The sequence below is a fragment of the Callithrix jacchus genome, chromosome 19, assembly GCF_049354715.1.
Source record: "Callithrix jacchus isolate 240 chromosome 19, calJac240_pri, whole genome shotgun sequence".
Classification (NCBI taxonomy): Eukaryota; Metazoa; Chordata; class Mammalia; order Primates; family Cebidae; genus Callithrix; species Callithrix jacchus.
The window spans coordinates 12,815,820-12,838,683 of NC_133520.1; the positions used below are offsets into that span (position 1 = coordinate 12,815,820).

A 22,864-nucleotide genomic window follows, 5' to 3' on the forward strand; every position below is an offset into this window, starting at 1 on the left:
GTTGGCTCTCTCATGCTCTGAGAATACTGCTGATATAAAACATGTATATGTTAGATTGGTAATAGTATCTTTAGTGTAGCTGACTAGAACAAATGTGTTTCCCTCATGGCTGTGCTAATGTGATAAAGGAAAATTGGCTGTTCATCAGCTTTTGGCTGGGTAAAGACAGTAGAGATGGAACCACATTCTTTTTTATGCATTAATACCACCGAGAACTTTTCACTAGTTATATTTCATGTGCCTGCATGTTGTGCAAAGATGTTGTAAAACATGAGATAATGCTACAAATAACAAAGTAGAAAAGCCTGTATCTTTTATAATGATAACAGTCAAACACCAAATGACAGTAACAGGCTGTAAAAAATGGGATGCAAAAAGAAATGCAGCCCTACTATCCAGCAAAGCAGAATATATCCAGGCCTGTGAGGAGTTGGTATATGATTTTAGGTATATTGAAGCTTTGTTTTAAAATTAAATCAAATGCAACACTAGATCAATGGATTTAAGAAACAACATGGTTTAAATGAAGGTAGGTTGGTCAGAATGGAGAAAACCCGTATTGGGTAACTTTTGGAAAAATCAGTATTACCAGGTAATTTTAATAATAACTTCCTGGTTTTTCATTTTGTTTTGTTTTGTTTTTTTTTTTTTTGGGGGGGGATATTGAAAAAGATTTTTAAGACAAGTTCACAATGATTTTAAGATGTTTGAGAATAAATTTTATCTTCATCAATTATTACAAGTCTTTTTTAACATAAAAGCATTAAACGTATAAGCAGTTTCATGCTCACAGAAAAATTGAGTGGGAAGCACAGAGATCTCCCACACATGCTATACCCCCATTACCCAAAGCCTCCCCATCTATTAAAGCCCTGCACCAGAGTGGTGGTATATTTGTTACAATTGTCAGACCTACATTGATACATCATTATCATTCAAAGTTCATAATAGAATAACATGTTGAACGGATCGATGTCATTTTAATTAAAATGTTAGCATCCAACCTTTCCATTCCATGACCTTAAATCTCGCTCTCTCCTCCCCTCCCTCAACCCCTCCCCTTTCCAAGCTTCTTATTTGCCTTTTCAGCTCCTTCACTAATTAGAATACCAATGATTCTTTTTGCATTTAAGCTAAAAGCACTTGAACAAAAGGACTATTTGCAGAGATAAAGTTGGTATCAGAACAGCTGATTAGTTTATTTAGAAGTACATGCAATTAAAAGTTTCGTGAAGGTATTATCTATGGGTATTCTGCATAAAAGTTTGATTGAATTGGCTATTCTGGGCTCCTGTCACATAAAAATTCCATAGCTTTTTATCATGTAATCCAAGAGTTAGCAAACTACAACCTGTGGGTCAAATCAGCTGGCCATCTGTTTTTATAAATAAAGTTTTATTTGGACACAGCCATGCTCATTTGTTTACATACTGTCTGTGGCTGCTTTTGTATTACAGCATCGGAGTTGAGCAGAGTTTGGCAGCAACCATTTGGCCCACAGAACCAAATATTTTGACTTGCAGAGAAAAAATATTATCTGGCTATTTACAGAAAAAAAGATTAGCTAATCCCTAGTATATGCAGTTATTTGGCTATTTGCTTGATTGATTGGTCTAGAATATGATTGGCAAATTTTTGTTATCCTACATTGGGAAAGTATATCTAAAAATCACCAACTGATACCAATACCTATGACAGTAAATTTGAGAAATACTTGATCCTAGTAATTTGGATTATATCCACATGTAATAATTTATCAGTATATCTAGTTTTAATTGTTTCTCCCCATTGTACTCATTTTGCTTTATTTCAAATATGCCCCTAACAAATTTAATTTGTATTTAAAGAAGCAACATATCCTCAAAAACCTTGCAGAAGCATGGCAACCAGAGCTGTTGCACGTATGGGACAAATTATTATGCATATTTGTGAACAACTGGGAGATATCATCATAGCACAAAATGACACTATGTAGGTTTATATCTAGATAAACACATGGAGATATCATTGAGCTATTAAAATAATGTTTTCAGTCTTCCCAACTGAACAAAGTAGAGAAGGAAGCTTACTTAAGAAATACTGCTGAAATGTGGTTATTATAAAATAAACGTTTATGCACTTAAGATAATAATGGTGGTAATTTCTTACAGGTGCATCAGACAAAAATCAGCTTCTTTATCAATGGCTTGGAGAAGGATCATACACCTTTCGATGCAAGAACTCTAAGTGGTTCCATTACAGATTTTGCGTCTGGTACTGTGCAAATAGGACAGAGTTTAACTGGTAAGATTCTGACTTCAGAATGTTATTTATTACATCCAATTACATTGTTCTTAAAAATGCATCAAACAAATAATATTTTTAAATATCTACGTGTATTCATCTTCTAGGGCTGCTGTACAAATTACCACCAACTGGGTGGCAGATTAATCAAAGTAAAATTTAATTTTTCGCAGTTTGGAAGCTGGAGGTCAGAAATTAAGGGCTCAGCGGTGTGAGTTCCTTCTGGAGGCTCTGAGGGAGAATCTTTCATGTTTCTCTTTGTGGTGGCTGCTGGCAATCCTTGGCATTGCTTTACTCACAGCTTCCTAACCAACCTTTGCTCCCTTCTCTGAATCTTTTCCCCTTTACCTCCATTATAAGGACACTTGTCATAGAATTCCGGGCCCACTCAAAACCAGGAGGATCTCACCCTGAGATCCTTAACTTAATCATACATGCAAAGACCCTTTCTAAAAATTAAGGTCACAGTCACAGATTCAAGAGGATAATATATCTTTTGGGGTTTTCTATTTGACTTACTATATTTGGGAAGCTTCCACATTGAAATTTCTTTATTCTGATTAGTTTTTAAGGCATTTCAGTGTGTAATAAACTATATTTCCTCTCTCTTTTTCTGAGGGGTTTGAATTTTAGTGTAGAGCATTTTTAAAGTAGCACTACAAAGTATTAGATGGAAGTTGAGAAATAGTATTAACATGTAATTAACTGGACTAATATTTACATTTCCCACATTTAAAGTGGGCCATATCATTTAAGAAAATATCATATACTATATATTATATAAAACCAGAAGTTGAAATAAGCAATTATTTTGAAATATCTAGTAGAATGGCCTTTAAAATGCCTACATTTTAAAATACAGCATTATTTTATATTATTGTTTAATATATGCTTATTATAAAAAAACTCTAAATAATATGGAACTCTGTGAAATAGAAAGTATTTTCCATATTTCTATCTTCAGAGATATAGTTTAACATTTTTATACTCCTCCAGATTTTTAGTACATTTTTAGCTAGAGATATAGTTATAAATATATTTTTCCAAAAATAAAATTACAATACATATGCTTTCTCTGAGTCCTCTAAAAATAAATACTTCTCCTTCAAATGCTATAAACAACATTTCATGTCAATATACTTTCTCATTTAGATGTATGTTCTCATTTAAAATGGCTGTCTTGTGTGCAATTATATAGGTGTAATCCATATTTCTTAAGCTCCTATAATGAACATTTAGGTTTTTTCTAATGTTTCAATATAATTAGCATTAGCAATATTTTATGTATAGAAAATATCATATATATAAAACATTTTATATATCTACATATATTTATATATCTGTGTCTATATCTACATTTCTATTTATATATATCATCTAACAATCTATCAATCATACACAGACATACACATACATACATATTTGAGCAGTTACCTGATTGCACCGTTCCTTAATACCCTATACATTGGTGTCAACCTGCCTGAATTAATATCCCATTTCCTCACTTACTAGCTATATGTTCTGGCAAGATATTTTGATGTTGCTAAAGGGTAGTCACCCCAACTTTAAAATGATGGTGATGATAATATTGATATCCCATAGGGCCAGTGTAAAGATCAAATGAAGCAATGTCATATAAAATATTACTGTGTTTCAAGTCCCTGGCATGTAGTAGATACTCAATTTTCATTTGTGAAATGAATGAATAAAGGGCTAAGCACCATGCCTGTATATAAACTCTTTTTTCTCTCTCTTCAGCGTGGGGTTGGATTTTAATGTACAGCATTGTTAAAGTAGGACTATATAGTACTAGATGAAAACTGAGAAATAATATTAACCTACAATTAACTGGACTATGTGGTTTATCTTTTCCCATGCTAAAAAGTGGCTGTATAGTTTAAGAAGATAACGTATATACTATATATTGAGAGAAAAGAATATTTACTAAACTATATTAGTAAATAATACTATTATTAATGTTATTATAATTATTTCCCTAAAATAAATCCATAGAAGTTGAATGGCTTGGTTGAAGCATATGGTCATTTTGTATTTTAATACATATTACAGAGATTGCTCTAATGCCTAACAACAGGTTACCTCCAGAAAGGCTGTGAAAATTTATAACCTCATTAAAATATATAGCCAAGTACTTGTTTCCTTAAACACTAACTAACCTTGCAAATTATCTATTTTTTTCACCCTTGCTATTCCTCTAAGTGAAAAATATTGTTGAATGATGTCTTAGAATTATTTGGCCATTAATGAGTTTGAGTAGCTTTTCACATATGTCTTGATCATTTGCATTTTATTTGTGAATTCTTTATTCATACAATGTGTCCATATGTATACTCTGTAATTCCTTATTTATAAAAGCTCATTTATGTTTAGAATATTATGTTGCATATGCTTTATTCAGTTTTTAGGTGGTTTATGAACTTTGCGGTCTAGACATTTTAAAGTAATATTTTAAGATTTAATCAAAACAAAGCATGTATGCAAGTTAGTGCATAAATATTAAAGGTATACCTTGATGAGTTTTTAATATTTATATCCACCTATGTAATTCTCATTTAGAAATAGTTATAGAATGTTTCCAGAATCTCAGAATCTCCTAATGCACATCCATTCTAAAAATAAAAACAGAATAGCTTCAATGTAGACCTCTATAACCGTAAACTGACGTTGCTTATTCCTGAACTATCACACAAATAAAATCATGAAGTAGGTACTCTTTTGTGTTCTTTTTGCTTAGCACTATGCCAGTGAGACTTTTCCATAGTGTATGCGGCCTCAGTATATCTTCAGCTTTAGGAAAATAACTTCTGAATAGTTTTCTAAGTGGATGTCCCAACAAGCAGTATTTGAGGATTCCAAGTGTTCCACATCCTTACCAATTCTTAGTAGTGCCAGGTGTCACCATTCTTTGCTATTCTGGTGGTTGGTTAGTGCATTTCCTGATCATTAGTGTGTTTTCTGATCAAAGATACTGAGATCTTTTCATGTGCTTATTTGCCAAGTGAATATGCTTGTTTGTGAAGCCTTTTGCCAATTTTTAATTGGACAGTTTGTATTTTTCTTAATAATTTACAGGAGGTCTTCCATATTTTTAATATGAGTTCTTTGATGAATACAGGGTAGCAAATATGGTCTTCTGGGCTGGGGCTTATAGTCACATTCTCTTGATGATTGTTGATAAGCAGAGCTTCTTAATTTTAATACTTTTTGTGTTCTGTTTAGACTATTTTTGCAAACCCTGATATCATGAAGATATTCTCCTACACTTTATTCAGGGAGCTTTATTATTTTACTTTTCAAATTTTAGTCTGTTCTATCTAGAATAGATTTTTGGAGATCATGTAAGATAGGGGGTCAAAATTTTTTTCCCACCTGAATGCATAATAAACATAAAAAACCTTGCCTCTTTAAACAAATCATTGCTTCTACCGTTCTGCAGTGTAACTTTGTCATCAGTTATCTGTATATGTGAAGATGGGTTTGTTTCTGAACTTTCTATTTTGCCCCAATGATCTGTCTGTCTGTCTAGACTTGGGTCAAAATATTTAATTACTGTATTAACTGTATTATTTAGTTTTAGTTACTGTATTAATACACATGTCTTAATATCTAGCAGTTCTTCAACATTTTTTTCTTTTAAGATTGCCTCGACTATTATATATGAATTTTAGAAACAGTTTTTCAATTTTCATAAAGAATTCTGCTGAGATTTAAATTACTAAGTCATATTTGGGAGAATGGGCATCTAAACAATATCAAGTTTCCAACCCGTAAATGTAATATATTCCTTAATTTCTCCCAGCAATGTTTTTAGTTTTCTGTATAGAGGTCTCACTCATATTTCTTAGATTGGTTCATACATATTCATTGGTTTTCCTTTTTAATAGACTGTATTTTTTAGAACAATTTTAGAGTCACAGAAAACTTGAGTGGAAAGTATAGAGAGTTCCAGTATGATCTCTGCTCCTACGCATGCACAGCCTCCTCCATTGTCAATATCCCTCACCAGAGCAGTGTATGGTATGTTTGTTACAATTGATGAATTTACATTGACATATCATTATCACCCACAGTCCAAAGTTTACACTAGAGTTCACTCTTGCTGTTGTACATTGAAAAGTATCCACTACTCCAGTATCCTACAGAGAGTAGTTTCACTCCCTAAAAATCTTCCGTGTTCCTAATATTCATCCTTTTCTCTATCCTAAACTTTGGCAATCACTGATATTTTCACTGTCTCTGTATTTTCACCTTTTACAGAATATTATATAATTGGAATAAAAATGTATCCTTTTCAGATTGGCTTCTTTCCCTGAATAATATGCATGTAAGATTTCTCCATGACTTTTCATGGCCTGGTGGTTCATTTCTTCTTAGTACCAAATAATATTCCATGTTTAGATACAGCATAGTTGATTTGTTCATTCACCTACTGAAGGACATCTTGCTTGCTTCCACGTTTTGGCAATTATGAGTAAAGTTGCTATAAACATCAGTGTGTAGGATTTTGTGTGAACATAAGTTTTCAACTTATAAATACCAAAGAGTGCAATTACTGGATCATATGGTAAGATAAGTTTAGTTTTTTAAGAAACTGTAAAATTGTCTCCCAAAGTGACTATATCATTTTACATTCCCATCAGCAATGAAAGAGAGTTCCTGTTGCCCCACATCCTTACCAGCATTTGGTGTTGTCAGTGTTCTGGCTTTTTGGCCTGTTGGTTATTTTGCATGCAATTATATTTAGCATTGTTTTTGAACTTCATTTTCTAATTTCGTTACTATTGCATAAATATTGACCTATGTTCAGTGACCTTGCCAAACTCATTATTAATTCTGATAGGTATACAATGCTATCATTTGCACATGTCAGGAACTTAGCTGTTTTTGAATGTTTGTAATAAATGTGTGAAATGAACACGGCATAAATAGCTCCTATCGATACTTACATCTGATGCACTTATTAATTCTGAAATAATATAAAATTTTAGTTTTGTTTGTCTCCATGACCTGACTTATTAGACCAATGTGTAGTTTTAAAAAAGAAGGTATATATTTTTGATATTCAAAACACTGTGGTTAAATTGCCAAGCTCTAGATTAAATATAACCCAGGTCTGCTTCTTTGATCAAAATATTTACTCCCTTGAAGTCTGGTTTCTAAACTATTAAATGGTGTTTTCATATGCAATTCATAGGAATCTTACAAGAATTATGTGAGATGATGTCTGTTGAGAACATATTGCTTATTGTATAGTAAATGTGCAGTAAGTGGTAACTATTTTTACACTCTTTGAACATCTATTTTCTTATTGTGAAACAATAAGATAGGGATAACACTGTCTTTCCATATGATTGTTGTATCAATCAAAAGAGAAAATATTAAAGACTCTATTACTTTATTTATGTATGCTCTTAGATAAGCTAAACATGTGAAGAAGCAATATTTTAAGGAACCTTTATATTTAGAAACTTGGTTTGAGTAATTAGTATATTGAATAATTTTATAAAATACTCTGCGTGCAGAATTTTTAGATAACACATTAAATCTTGTGAGCCTTATTTCAATATTTAATCCCCATTAGTACTTCTAAAACTGTTTTATTGCAGCAAATGTTGCTCAAAGTGTTTGATAGTGCCATAAATTAGTCCACGATACACTGCAGGGTTAAAATGGCTTGCTTCTATTCTACTTCAGTATACTAAATGTTACATTAATGCTTCAAAAGGACAGTGCAAACTGAAGATGATATTTATTTTTAAACTCCGTAGAAATAAATTTCACTCCTGATTAGAAAGCATGTAACTAGAAACTGGTTTATTTCAAATATTAGTTTTTATTATAATTTTCTCCTTTACGTTCTGGGCATCTGAGAGCTACAGAAGGAAAAGGATATTTTAAATAATTTTTATCTTTATTCTATCAATTTATATGTACAGTCATACCTACTGTATCTTTTCCCTAATTAGAGATGGCATATAGACTGGCTCATTACTTCTGCCTAATGAGCCAGGCTCCATGCCACCTCTCTAATCAGAAAAGAGATAGGTACAGAATGTTCCTATGGACTTATTATAAATCATTTTCTTTCTCTCGCTTGTTCCTTTTTTTTTAATAAAAAAATTAAGTCACTCTCCTCCATACTTTTGTCCATAGCCAAGATGGTTTCATTCAAAAAAGGTAATTGTGCAAGCAATTACTGGGCTGAATTAAAGGTGCTGTCATGCAGTGACAAGCCGGCTGTCTCTGCTTTGGAACAGACATCACCTCAAACACAAGCACATCAAATGAAGGCCTAGAGCAGATCAAGATGGATCTTTTCTGTCTTTCTCTGATTAGGTTTGACTTGCTTCTCTGTCTCTGCACCCAGAAAGTAACAACTTTCCACATGAGTGTTGGCTACTACAGAGCTTTTGCTTTGAGTCTTATCTCTACCATAACACTCTAGAAAAATGTGTGGCCAGTGACACTTTCTGTCACTGCAGGACTTGTCTTTGTCTTTCCTGGAAAATTAATCAGTGGGCCAAATACGTGCTTTTTACCGAACACTTACCTGTCCTTATTAAGGGTGTAATCCGGTTTGATCAGACTGATATTTATATATACAAATAGAAACACCTTAGACCATCCATATCAACTAAAGTGTTTTGGTTCCTTTTCAGAACATTTTCTTTCAGTTGTAAATTTATTTTAGTGCTTCCAGTTGGGCACTTGGGTTAGCAGAATGTAGTTGTGAGGAGTCACCGTTGTCATTGTGGTGATAAACTATACTAGCTCTCCAAATTTCGGATTTAAAATTACAGAACTATGTGAATCAAAACTTTTCAGAGCTATTTCTGAACTCATTTATCAACAAGGTTCTGGTTGCTGATTAAAGGTGAGAATTTCTACATTATACATTCAAACATGCATGGCACTTTCTTAAGATCATTGGTTATTAAGGAATCAATAAATATTTGTTAAGTGTCTGCTAAAGTGAATATGCAGGGAAGAAAAGGATCATCATCTAAAGCTGGCACCTACTTGCCTTCCTTTCTGTATTTTCTTTTTTTTTTTTTTTTTGTAAGCCTAGTGGGGTGGTAATGAATTTCCCAGCATCCAACTCTTTTCCTTCTGGTTATGTGAAGATAGAGAAACAATGTCATTCATTCAGCATTTACAGGGAGCTCACAGTGTACAGGGTACTATGCTAAGACTGGAGGGCATGCAAAAGTATGCAAAACACAATCCCTGTAACTGAGGATTCCTGCCAGAAGGGTATTTCAAGCATTTATTTTTTATTTTTTAATTTTTTATTGCATTTTAGGTTTTGGAGTAAATGTGCAGAACATGCAAGACAGTTGCCTAGGTACACACATGGCAGTGTGTTTTGCTTCCTTTCTCCCCTTCACCCACATTTGGCATTTTTCCCCAGGCTATCCCTCCCCAGCTCCTCCCCACCGCTGGCCCTCCCCCTTTCCCGGCAATAGACCCCAGTGTTTAGTACTCCCCTCCCTGTGTCCATGTGTTCTCATTTTTCATCACCCGCCTATGAGTGAGAATATATGGTATTTCATTTTCTGTTCTTGTGTCAGTTTGCTGAGAATGATGTTCTCCAGATTCATCCATGTCCCTACAAACGACACGAACTCATCATTTCGGATTGCTGCATAATATTCAATGGTGTATATGTGCCACATTTTCCCAATCCAGTCTATCATCAATGGGCATTTGGGTGGGTTCCAGGTCTTTGCTATTGTAAACAGTGCTGCAATGAACATTCGTGTGCATGTGCCCTTATAGTAGAATGATTAATAGTCCTTTGGATATATACCCAGTAATGGGATTGCTAGGTCAAATGGAATTTCTATTTCTAAGGCCTTGAGGAATCGCCACACTGTCTTCCACAATGGTTGGACTAATTTACACTCCCACCAACAGTGTAAAAGTGTTCCTTTTTCTCCACATCCTCTCCAGCATCTGTTGTCTCCAGATTTTTTAATGATCGCCATTCTAACTGGCGTGAGATGGTATCTCAATGTGGTTTTGATTTGCATTTCTCTGATTACCAGTGATGATGAGCATCTTTTCATATGTTTGTTGGCCTCATGTATGTCTTCTTTTGTAAAGTGTCTGTTCATATCCTTTGCCCATTTTTGAGTGGGCTTGTTTGTTTTTTTTTTCTGTAAATCTGTTTGAGTTCTTTGTAAATTCTGGATATCAGCCCTTTGTCAGATGGGTAAACTGCAAAATTTTTTCCCATTCTGTTGGTTGCTGATTCACTCTAGTGATGGTTTCTTTTGCCGTGCAGAAGCTGTGGAGTTTGATTAGGTCCCATTTGTCTATTTTGGCTTTTGTTGCCGATACTTTTGGTGTTTTGTTTATGAAGTCCTTGCCTACTCCTATGTCCTGAATGGTTTTGCCTAGATTTTCTTCTAGGGTTTTTATGGTGGTAGGCCTTATGTTTAAGTCTTTAATCCATCTGAAGTTAATTTTAGTTTAAGGTGTCAGGAAGGCATCCAGTTTCTGCTTTCTGCACATGGCTAGCCAGTTTTTCCAACACCATTTATTAAACAAGGAGTCCTTTCCCCATTGCTTGTTTTTGTCAGGTTTATCAAAGATTGTATGGTTGTAAATATGTTGTGTTGCCTCCAATGCCTCTGTTCTGTTCCATTGGTCTATATCTCTGTTTTGGTACCAGTACCATGCTGTTTTGATTACTGTAGCCTTGTAGTATAGTTTGAAGTCTGGTAGTGTGATGCCTCCCGCTGTGTTCTTTTTGCTTAGAATTGACTTGGCTATGCGGGCTCTCTTTTAGTTCCATATGAAGTTCATGGAGGTTTTTTCCAGTTCTGTGAAGAAAGTCAATGGTAGCTTGATGGGGATAGCGTTGAGTCTGTAAATTACTTTGGGCAGTATGGCCATTTTCATGATATTGATTCTTCCTAGCTATCAACATGGAATGTTTCTCCATCTGTTTGTGCCCTCTCTTATTTCGTTGAGCAGTGGTTTGTAGTTCTCCTTGAAGAGGTCCCTTACATTTTTTGTAAGTTGTATTCCTAGGTATTTTATTCTCTTTGTAGCAATTGTGAATGGAAGTTCATTCTTGATTTGGCTCTCTTTAAGTCTGTTGTTGGTGTATAGGAATGCTTGTGATTTTTGCACATTGATTTTATATCCTGAGACTTTGCTGAAGTTGTTTATCAGTTTCAGGAGTTTCTGGGCTGAGATGATGGGGTCTTCTAGATATACTATCATGTTGTCTGCAAGTATAGACAATTTGGCTTTCTCCTTTCCTATTTGAATACTCTTTATTTCTTTTTCTTGCCTGATTGCTCTGGCTAGAACTTCCAGTACTATATTGAATAGAAGTAGTGAGAGAGGGCATCCTTGTCTAGTGCCCTATTTCAAAGGGAATGCTTCCAGTTTTTGCCCATTCAGTATGATATTGGCTGTTGGTTTGTCGTAAATAGCTTTTATTATTTTAAGATACGTTCCATCAATACCGAGTTTATTGAGGGTTTTTAGCATAAAGGGCTGTTAAATTTTGTCAAATGCCTTCTCTGTGTCAATTGAGATAACCATGTGGTTTTTTTATTTGGTTTTGTTTATGTGGTGAATTATGTTTATAGACTTGCATATGTTTAACCAGCCTTGCATTCCTGAGATGAGTCCTACTTGAACATGATGGATAAGTTTTTTGATGTGCTGTTGTAATCAGCTAGCTAGTATTTTATTGATGATTTTTGCATCTATGTTCATCATGGATATTGGCCTGAACTTTTCTTTTCTTGTTGAGTCTCTGCCGGGTTTTGGTATCAGGATGATGTTGGTCTCATAAAATGATTTGGGAAGGATTCCCTCTTTTTGGATTGTTTGAAATAGTTTCAGAAGGAAAGGTACCAGCTCCTCTTTGTGTGTCTGGTAGAATTCGGCTGTGAACCCATCTGGACCTGGGCTTTTTTTGTGTGGTAGGCTCGTAATTGTTGCCTCGACTTCAGACCTTGTTATTGGTCTATTCATAGTTTTGGCTTCCTCCTGGTTTAGGCTTGGGAGGACACGAGTGTCCAGAAATTTATCCATTTCTTCCAGGTTTACTAATTTATGTGTAGAGAGTTTTTTGTAATATTCTCTGATGATGGTTTGAATTTCTGTGGAATCTGTGGTGAATACCCCTTTATTGTTTCTTGTTGTATCTATTTGGTTATTCTCTCTTTTCTTTTTTATGAATCTGGCTAGTGGTCTGTCTATTTTGTTGATTTTTTTTCAAAAAACCAGATCTTGGATTTATTGATTTTTTGAAGGGTTTTTCATGTCTCTATCTCCATCAGTTCAGCTCTGATCTTAGTTATTTCTTGTCTTCTGCTGGGTTTTGAGTTTTTTTGATCTTACTCCTCTAGCTCTTTCAATTTTGACGATAGGGTGTCAATTTTGGATCTCTCCACTCTTCTCATCTGGGCACTTATTGCTATATATTTTCCTCTAGAGACTGCTTTAAATTTGTCCCAGAGATTCTGGCATGTTGTGTCTTTGTTCTTGTTGGTTTTGAAGAACTTTATTTCTGCCTTCATTTCATTGTTTATCCAGTCAACATTCAAGAGCCAGCTGTTTAGTTTCCATGAAGTTGTGCAGTTCTGAGTTAGCTTCTGAATTCTGAGTTCTAGCTTGATTATACTATGGTCTGAGAGACTGTTTGTTATGATTTCAGTTGTTTTGCATTTGCTGAGGAGTGCTTTACTTCCAATTATGTGGTCCATTTTAGAGTAGGTGTGATGTGGTGCTCAGAAGAATGTATATTCTGTGGATTTGGGGTGGAGAGTTCTGTAGATGTCTATCAGGTTTGCTTGTTCCAGGTCTGAGTTCAAGCCCTGGATATCCTTGTTAACTTTCTGTCTGGTTGATCTGTCTAATATTGACAGTGGAGTGTTAAAGTCTCCCACTATTATTGTATGGGAGTCTATGTATCTTTGTAAGTCATTAAGAACTTGCCTTATGTATCTGGGTGCTCCTGTATTGGGTCCATATATGTTTAGGATCATTAGCTCTTCTTGTTGTATCAATCCTTTTAGCATTATGTAATGGCCTTCTTTGTCTCTTTTGTTCTTTGTTGCTTTAAAGTCTATTTTATCAGAGATGAGAATTGCAACTCCTGCTTTTTTTTTTCTCTCCATTTGCTTGGTAAATGTTCCTCCATCCCTTTATTTTGAGCCTTTGCGTATCCTTGCATGTGAGATAGGTTTCCTGGATACAGCACACCGATGGGTTTTGGCTATTTATCCAATTTGCCAGTTTGTGTCTTTTGATTGGTGCATTTAGCCCATTTACATTTAGGGTTAATATTGTTGTGTGTGAATTTTATACTGCCATTTTGATGCTAGCTGGCTGTTTTGCCCATTAGTTGATGCAGATTCTTCATTTTGTTGATGCTCTTTAGCATTTGGTATGTTTTTGGAATGGCTGGTACTGGTTGTTCCTTTCTACGTGTAGTGCCACTTTCAGGAGCTCTTGTAAAGCAGGCCTGGTGGTGACAAAGTCTCTGAGTACTTGCTTGTTCTCAAAGGATTTTATTTTTCCTTCACTCATGAAGCTCAGTTTGGCTGGATATGAAATTCTGGGTTGAAAGTTCTTTTCTTTAAAGATGTTGACTATTGGCTCCCACTCCGTTCTGGCATGTAGCATTTCTGCCGAGAGATCTGCTGTGAGTCTGATGGGCTTCCCTTTGTGGGTGACATGACTTTTCTCTCTGGCTGCCCTTAGCATTTTCCCTTCATTTCAACCCTAGTGAATCTGACAATTATGTGCCTTGGGATTGCTCTTCTTGCGGAATATCTTTGTGGTGTTCTCTGTATTTCCTGGACTTGAATATTGGCCTGCCTAGCTAGGTTGGGGAAATTTTCCTGGATAATATCCTGAAGAGTATTTTCCAGCTTGGGTTCATTCTCTTCATCACATTCAGGTACACCTATCAAATGTAGATTAGGTCTCTTCACATAGTTCCACATTTCTTAGAGACTTTGTTCATTCCTTTTTGCACATTATTCTCTAATCTTGGCTTCTCGTCATATTTCAATGAGTTGATCTTTGACATCTGATATTTTTTCTTCTGCTTGATCAATTCGGCTGTTGAAACTTATGCATGCTTTGCAAAATTCTCGTGTTGTGTTTTTCAGCTCCTTCAATTCACTCATATTCCTCTCTAATTTGTCCATTCTTGTTATCATTTCCTCAAATCTTTTTTCAAGGTTCTTAGTTTCTTAGCATTGATTTAGAACATGTTGTTTTAGCTCACGGAAGTTTCTCCTTCCCCACCTTCTGAAGTCTGATTCCGTCATTTCATCACACTCATTCTTTGTCCAGCTTTGTTCCCTTGCTGGTGAGGAGTTTTGGTCCTTTGTAGGAGGTGAGGTGTTCTGATTTCGGGTGTTTTCCTCCGTTTTGTGCTGGTTTCTTCCCATCTTTGTGGATTTATCCACCTGTCTTCTGAGTGGTTGCTGATTTTCCAATTGGGTCTCTGAGTGGAAGCCCAGATTGTTGATGATGAAGTATTTCTGTTTCTTAGTTTTCCTTCTACCAGTCTGGCCCCACTGCCGTAGGACTACCAAGGTCTACTCCAGGCCCTGCTTGCCTGGGGAACTCCTGTAGCAGCTACAGAACCATGAGGGTTGCTACCAGATTTTTCTGCTATCTTTCTCCCCGAATGATGACCGCCAAATGTCAGTCTGATCAGTCCTTTGTGAGGTGACTCTCTGGATACACCGGGGTCAGGGAGCTGCTTGAGGAGACAGTCTGTACTTTATAGGAGCTCTAGTGCTGAGCTGTGAGCTCTGTTGTTCATTCAGGGCTGCTAGGCAGGTTCGTTTAAGTCTGCTGCAGCAGAACTCATAAAGACCCTCTTTTTTTCCCTCAGTTGCTCTGTCCCAGGGAGTTAGGGATTTATTTATGAGTATTCATTGCACTTTCCTGCCCAGCGAGAAGGCAGTTTAGTCACTGCCTGCCTGTAGTGGCTATCATGAGCTGCGTGGGCTCTGCCCTGCTGCCGTGGGCTCCGCCCTGCTGTCATGGGCTCCGCCCTGCTGCCATGTGTAATTCCCTGTAACCCTGTTTATATGGGTGTGGTTAGAACTGCAGTGGTGATGGTGGCCCGCCTCTGTAGTGGCAGACTCTCTCTGTTATGGCGGGTTGTCTCGGCAACAGCAGGCTGCACCAGCAGTGGCAGCGTACCTCCATAGGGGTTGTGTGCCTCAGTAGTGGCAGACGCCCTTCCTCCACCAAGCTGCACTGTCCTGGGTTCAGCCATGCTTGCCTTGAAACTCTCAACCTTGAGCATTTTCAATTGCTGTTTTGTTTGTTATTGTGGAGGTGGGACCCACTGAGCCTGATCACCTGGCTCCCTGCCTCAGAGCCCCCCCCTTTTTTTTTAAGTTGAACTGCTGACTCTCTCCCAGGTGTTCCAGTCGCCTGCTGCAAGGGCACTGGGATCTGTGTGATTTCCCGTGCATTGACCCACTGTGCCAGCTCAATCTATGTTGCTGCCCGGGAATCTCCTGGACTGGCTTTCAGTTTAAGTCCCGTTTAATCAGATGAATGTGCTAATCTGCCTTCTGAAATCTCCAAATGCCAGTTTAACAGGGCAACCAAACCAGTGTATTTTGTACAGAGTGTTGCTACACTGCGGCCTCGGCCCAAACAGCTGCGCCGGCCCAAACAGCCACGCTGGCCCAAACTGCCGTGCTGGTGGCCCGTGGGGCTCTTACACCTGGGAATGTAGTTTGTGGACAATAAAGATTCGTATGAAAAAGCGACATCCACTCACCCTCTGCAGATTAACTGGGAGCTGCAATCCTGAGTTGGTCCTACAGCGCCATCTTTCTCCTTCGATCTGTGGGCCCTAATTTTATCTCTGACTTTTAACTTTTATCTCTGTTTCTTCAGTTTGCCTGAAATCTGTTTACTGCTAATATTTAAAGCTGAAACATGTTTTTTGTTATAAATCTAGCAGTTGGATCTTGTTTCACAAATGATCATGTGGCATCATTTAATCTCAGTGCTTCAGGCAACTGTTTGTTCCCTTTGTATAGCACGTGCATTCCTTATGTTTCCTTTTCTGTCAGATATATAATCATATTTATCAGTGTATACCCTGAATCTATCAATTTTTCAACCTTCCTGGGATCTTCACATGATTTAACAACTTTCCATTACCTCTCACTTTTTAATGTGGTCTATTCCCTCCTTACTCAACTTAAGTTTCATGGTAAGTTATTATAACCACTTATTTTCATGGAACTAGACTTCTCTGCCTTTTTTTCACTTCTAGTATCATCTTGGCAATACCACAGCATAGGTTAAATATACCCAAACAGGATGACTCTTCCCACCTTAAACTCGTGACCATGAACTTTCTATGTTTCTTGATGCTGCCATGTAATCATTCCGTGTTTCCCTCATTCATTCACTTTTCCTGTCTCATGCCAACTACTTATACATTTTCCATTCTCCTTATCCTGATTGTCAGTGATATTACCTTCAACTTTACTATAAAAATTAATGAAAAGACTAAAAGAGCTTATATAGATTTCCACTGCTATATTCATCCACCACTGGCATACAACCTATTGATAGATCTGGCCAAGGATATTCTTCTCATATTTCCCCCAATTTACTCCTGTGTTGTAAAATTTTCTTGTATTAATGTAACCTTTTTCAAGGGAATAAAGGCACGTTATTTTTCAATTAAAAAAGTATTCTTGAGCCTCCTCCACTTCTTCCACTAGCCATTGTTTTATTTATTTGCTCCACCTTTTAGCAAAACTTCACCAAAGTATATTCAACCATAGGAGCCTTTAATTCCTCTTTTCAAATTCCACCATGTACATTCAGACTTTAGCTCACCATGGCACTTAAGCTACACCTGTCAAGTCTCTACTGACCTTCACATTATAAATGTAATAATTTCAAGTCTTTATCTTTTTGACCTATCAACATCATTTAATGGAGTTGATCAGTTCTTCCTCCTTGGTATATGTTCTTCAATTGGCATCTAACACTCCATCATCTCTCTGATTTTCTAGTTGCTGCGTCTCAGTTCAATCTACGAGTTTCTCTTCATCTGACATCCCAGTGTTGGTACCCCAGGCCTTAAGACTTAGCTCTGCTCCCATGTCTATAGACACTTACTCCCTTGAAGATCCCTTCCAGTCTTACAGCTTTTAATGTCATCTAAGTGACTTGACCTCCAAATATAAATCTACCTCTCAGGCCTCTTTCCTAAACTCTAGAGTACTCCCATTGCATGCATCAAACTACCCAGAGTCTCCATTTGAATGTTTAATTTACATTTCAGAGTGAAACCTAATTTTTTCAAGATGGAACTGATTTTCTTAAGACCTCTCATTTTGATCCATACACTACTTCTTCCATGGTCTTCCTCATCTCAAGTGAAGGCAATTTCATCTTTCCACTAAGACAGAGAAAAATATTTGGAGTCATTCTGGTCAATTCTATTTATCTCATATTCAACATTTTTTGTTTTGCAAAATCTTGTTTGTGTTACCATCAAAATATATCCAGATTTTGAATTCTTTTTAGCACTTCCACAAGAATCATCCCAGTCCAAGTCATGGTTGCTGCTTTGCCAACATTTACTGCCTCATCCTTTAACTACTTCCATCCTGGTACTCTAAATTCTCAACACAGCAGAAGTTGTTCTGTTAAATATCAGTTAAACATCTTTACTTCTCTGCTCAAGATGCTCTATTGTGTCCCCATTTTACCAGAGTGAAAACCACCATTCTTACTATGACCTATAAGACCTAATTAAGCTGACTGCAGTTACTTTTCTGGATTTATTTCTTATGTTTGTTTGTTTTGTTCTTTTTGTTCTACACAAATTGGCCTTCTTGCTGACTTTTGACTATGTGAGATGCAATTTTATCTTAGGGCCTTGATACCATTGGCTATTCTTTCAGCCTGGAACTTTTCACCTCCTGATGTCCAGGAGGCTGACTCCCTTACCTGATTAGGTCTGCACAATACCACTTCCTTAAAGACGCCTTCCTTATCACCCTATTGACATCAGAAAACACCAACTCCCCATCCGGGTCTCATTATATTGCTCTATTCTTTTCCATAGCACTTATCATCTTTAACATATTATAGGATTTGCTTATTTTTGTTGAATAAATCCATTTTCCTTTCTAGAATATAAAAGAGCAAGATTTTTTTTATTTGCGTTGCTCACTGATATATCCCAGGAGTCAGAAGATTGCCTATCACATGGTGGCTTCTCAATACATATTTACCAAGTAAATGAATGGATGGGCAGCTTCCATGCAGTATTAAGCCTGTGGGTGTGCAGAATGCAAGAGTTGAGGCTTGGGAGCCTCTGCCTAGATTTCAGAGAATGTACGGAAATGCCTGGGTGTCCAGACAGTAGCCTGCTGCAGGGGTGGAGCCCTCATGGTCCTAGAATCTCTATTAGGGCAGTGCCAAGGGGAAATGTGGTGGTGGAGTCCCCACAGCGTTCCTTCTGGGGGATTGCTTTGTAGAATTGTGTGAAAAGGGCCACCATGCTCCAGAACCCAGAATGATAGAGCCATTGTCAGCTTTTACCCTCAGCAAGGAAAAACTGCAGGCACTCAGTGCCAGCCTGTAAGAGCAGCCTCTGGAGTTGAGCCCTGCAAAGCCAGCCATAGAGGCAGAGCTTGCAAGGCCTTGGGAGTTCACTCCTCCCACCAATGTGCACTGGATGTGAGACATGAAGTCAAAGGAAATTATTTTGGAGTCATTAAAATTTGATGACTGCCCCTTTGGATTTCAGACTTGCATGAGGTCTGTAGCCTCTTTCTTTTGACTGGTTTATCCCCTTTGGAATGGAAATATTTACCCAATGCTTGTACTTGAATTACACTTTGGAAGTAAATAACTTGGTTTTCATTTTACAGGCTCAAAGGTAGAAGGGAACTGCCTTATCTCAGATGAGACATTGGACTTTTGACATAATGCTGGAATGATTTAACACTTTGCGATACTGTTAGAAAGGGAACTGTATTTTGCAACATGAAAAGGACATGAGATTTGGAAGGGGTCAGAGGCAGAATGACATGGTTTGGGTCTGTGTCCCCATGCATGTTCAATTGTAATCCCCGGTGGTGGAGGTGGTGCCTGGTGGGAGATCTTGGATCCTGGAGGGAGATTTCTCATGAATGGCTTAGTGTTGTCCCCTTGTGCTGTCCTCATGATAGTGAATGAGTTCTCACAATAACTTGATATTTAAAAGTGTGTGACACCTCTTCCCACATTGCTGCTGCTTTCCACATTTGACGTACCTGCTTCTCCTTCATCTCTGCCATAATTGTGAGTTTGCTGAGGCCTCTCCAGAAGCTAAGCAGATGTTGGCACCATCCCTCCTGTTAAAACCTGCAGAACCATGAGTCAACTAAACCTCTTTTCTTTGTAAATTACTCAGTCTCAGGCTTTTCTTTATAGCAAGGCAAGAATAGACTAATACATTATCCTTTGCAACTGATGTCTAAAAATCTTTTTTTTTAAAGTAAAAGCAAGTTTATTAAGATAGTAAAGAATAAAGAATGGCTACTTCATAGGCAGAGCAGCTCTGAGGGCAGCTGGTTGACCATTTTTATGATTGTTTCCTTGATTATATGCTAAATAATGAGTGGATTATTTATGAGTTTTCCCCAACAGGGGTGAGCAATTCCCAGAATTGAGACTTCAACCCCTTTTAGACCATGTAAGGTAACTTCCTGATGTTGCCATGGAATTTATAAACTATCACGGTACTGATAGGAGTATAGCAGTGAGGACAACCAGAGGTCACTCTTATTGTCATCTTGGTTTTGGTGGATTTTAGCTGGCTTCTTTACTGCAATCTGTTTTATCAGCAGGTCTTTATGACCTGTGTCTTGTGCTCACCTCCTATCTAATCCTGCAAATTAGAATGCCTTAACCTCTTGAGAATGCAGCCCAGTAGGCCTCAGCCTTTTTTTTTTTTTGTGCCAAACCCCTATTCAAGATGGAATTGCTCTTTTTCAAACACCTTTGACATTTCCCCCTGCCTTTTTCAAGAAAGCTCTTAATCTTAAGGGTTGTAGAGGGATGAAGATCCATCTTTTCCAACTTCTTCAAACTAAATAGGGGTAATGATATTTTTGCTTAACAATTAGGGTCTCTTGTCCTTGGGGTAGAGAGAAACTCAACCAGAAAGCATTGGTATGTCAGAGTCCATTTGCAACACTTGAGTTCTGACAAAAAATAGTATCTGGAAGATTAATAAGTATTTAAGAAAGCATTTAGTAAGCCTGTCCTACACAAAGAGTACAACAGCAATATATTCCACAACAGTAAAGCGAAATAAGTAAAATTATCACAAAAAAAAACTAGATCAGAAGGCTTTCCATGAACTGGACATATGTTGAAACCAAGCTGATATGGGGTTGCTAGTCAATTCAATACAGATTTTTACATTACCTATTCATTTTGTTTCTTTTGAATAGTAGTCAGAAATCACTGGTTGGTTCACAGAAATAAGCAGAATCTGCCTAAACTGTAGAAAAAAATTTAAAACAACTAATGAGACTAGAATCTAATAACAAGTGTACCATAGTTTTTGAAACATTTTTTTCTCTTTCCAGTCTCCCATTTTTACTAGAGACAAATTATAATAGAACTGATTTGTGTGCAAAAATGAGCTTTAGTCTTACACTTTGCCTGGTTACTTGTATAAAATGCAGCAAGAATAATTATTTTTCACATAGGATTTTAAAATTGGCTTTGTTGGAACTTTGCTCCATAAAAAGGAACCTCATATAAGACCTTTGTAAAGCTTAGCCCAGCCATGGGTTTGTACCATCAAATACCTATGAGTTGGGTAAATTCCTTTACTCTTGAGGTCCAAAGATAACTTGGAGCTCCTAGGTCTGTCAGAAAGTGAAATCCTTTACTTATCATAGGTCAGGAATGCTGTACAGGGTGGTTTAGACAGAGAATGAGAAAAACCACAAGGGGTTTTTATTGGCTTTATAAGTCAAGTTTGATTCCTTTAAAAAAAACCTCACCATTCCAGTCAAAGTCTTGGCAAAATAACCAGTTTTTCCAGTTGTGTCCCATTACAAAATAAAACTGATTCTTATTGCACGTATGCAAATATTTATTGCCATAAGTTAAGAATACTCACAAATAGTTTCCAAATTCTGAAGAAATTAGGTAGAGAGAAACAAATATGCTCGAAATTTTTTTCACAGGAGTATACTTTAATCAATTCTTAAAGGCTGTAAATAGCTTAAAAGAAAAATTTCCTTGGCTCTGATAGCAAAACAAAGGATTAGCAATATTTTAAGCAAAAAGTCAAAAAAATTACTTCAGCTATCTGTTATTCAGGCCATGCAGTTAACTCCTGTTCTGCTTGATATTCATGAACATTTCAGCTCTCTATCAGTATTGAAAGTTTTATCCTCTGTTCTAATGTCACAATCTCCAAAGTTATTAGACACCTTCATTCAAGAGCACCTGTTAAAATTCTATAGCTGACTATAAACTTGCTTTTTAAAGAGCATTGAAACAGGACAACAATTTTCTATGAATGATGAAAAGTCCTAGAAAAGCAATTCTTCAAGCCACAATTGATAAAGAAATTTTGTTTAGTTCTGTGGCATACGATGATTTTACTGACAATTATAACTATTACTAATAATTTACACTAAGTTGTATCAGAATTATAGGACTTTCCCATAATTTTTGGAACACAAACCAATGACATATTTATACAAATACAGTTTGAAGAAGGCAAAGACTATTTCATATTTGACAATGCTTCCTTTATGATTTTTATACCAAATAAGTTGAATATGTCATTTTGGACTTCAGGTAACCTAATATCTAAAAAATTAATTAGGTCAGAAAAAGATACACTTTATCATTTTATTTTAGAAAGCTTGTCAAATATTAAAGATTTAAAACACTGGATATCACAAAATATAATTCCAGGTCACCATATGTCATTCATGTAGCCAAAATAATAACTTGAAAATTTAAAAAAGGGAAAAACCTTGACTCATTAATAGAGGGAAGACTTAGCTTTTCAAATCAGCTGTATTTTCTCTTTCCTTTCTGACATAAAGTTTCTTTTTTAAAAACAACCTCTTTGCATAGCTAGGGGACATGGCTAATAGCACATGTCCCCAGGGCCTTATCTAGAATGTAATGTCTTCAAAGTAGGTAAATTGAATGATTTTCAAAAGTCAAAGAAGTAGTTTACGACCTTAAAGCATTTAGTAAACTTAGTATGTGACTTGCCTAATTTAGACCAAAGGTCTTTATTTTACCAATAATTTTTAAAGCTGTTTTTATTTCCTAAAGATTACTAACATTGCATGAACTAATAGGGATTACCCTTTTGACTTTTCTGACAAAATATTTGAATTAAGTGCTTATTATTTTTAAAGCAATTAATCAAAGCTCTTTTATATCACATATGCAATACATATAAGTACACAGACAGAAAAGCCAGTATGATTTTTGACTTGTCAGTTTCTTAACTGGATTACTTGCTTCAGGGTGGAGCCCTTAG

General features: G+C 36.4%; 1 protein-coding gene across 1 annotated transcript in view; it reads left to right on the forward strand.

Moving 5' to 3' along the window:
* The window catches only part of USH2A (usherin), an 815,757-nt gene that overhangs the window by 55,306 nt on the left and 737,587 nt on the right, over positions 1–22,864 (forward strand). Inside the window, exon 4 of the mRNA XM_002760516.6 lies at positions 2,151–2,283. Coding sequence (XP_002760562.4) covers positions 2,151–2,283 — 133 coding nt within the window. The remainder of the gene's footprint in view (positions 1–2,150; positions 2,284–22,864) is intronic.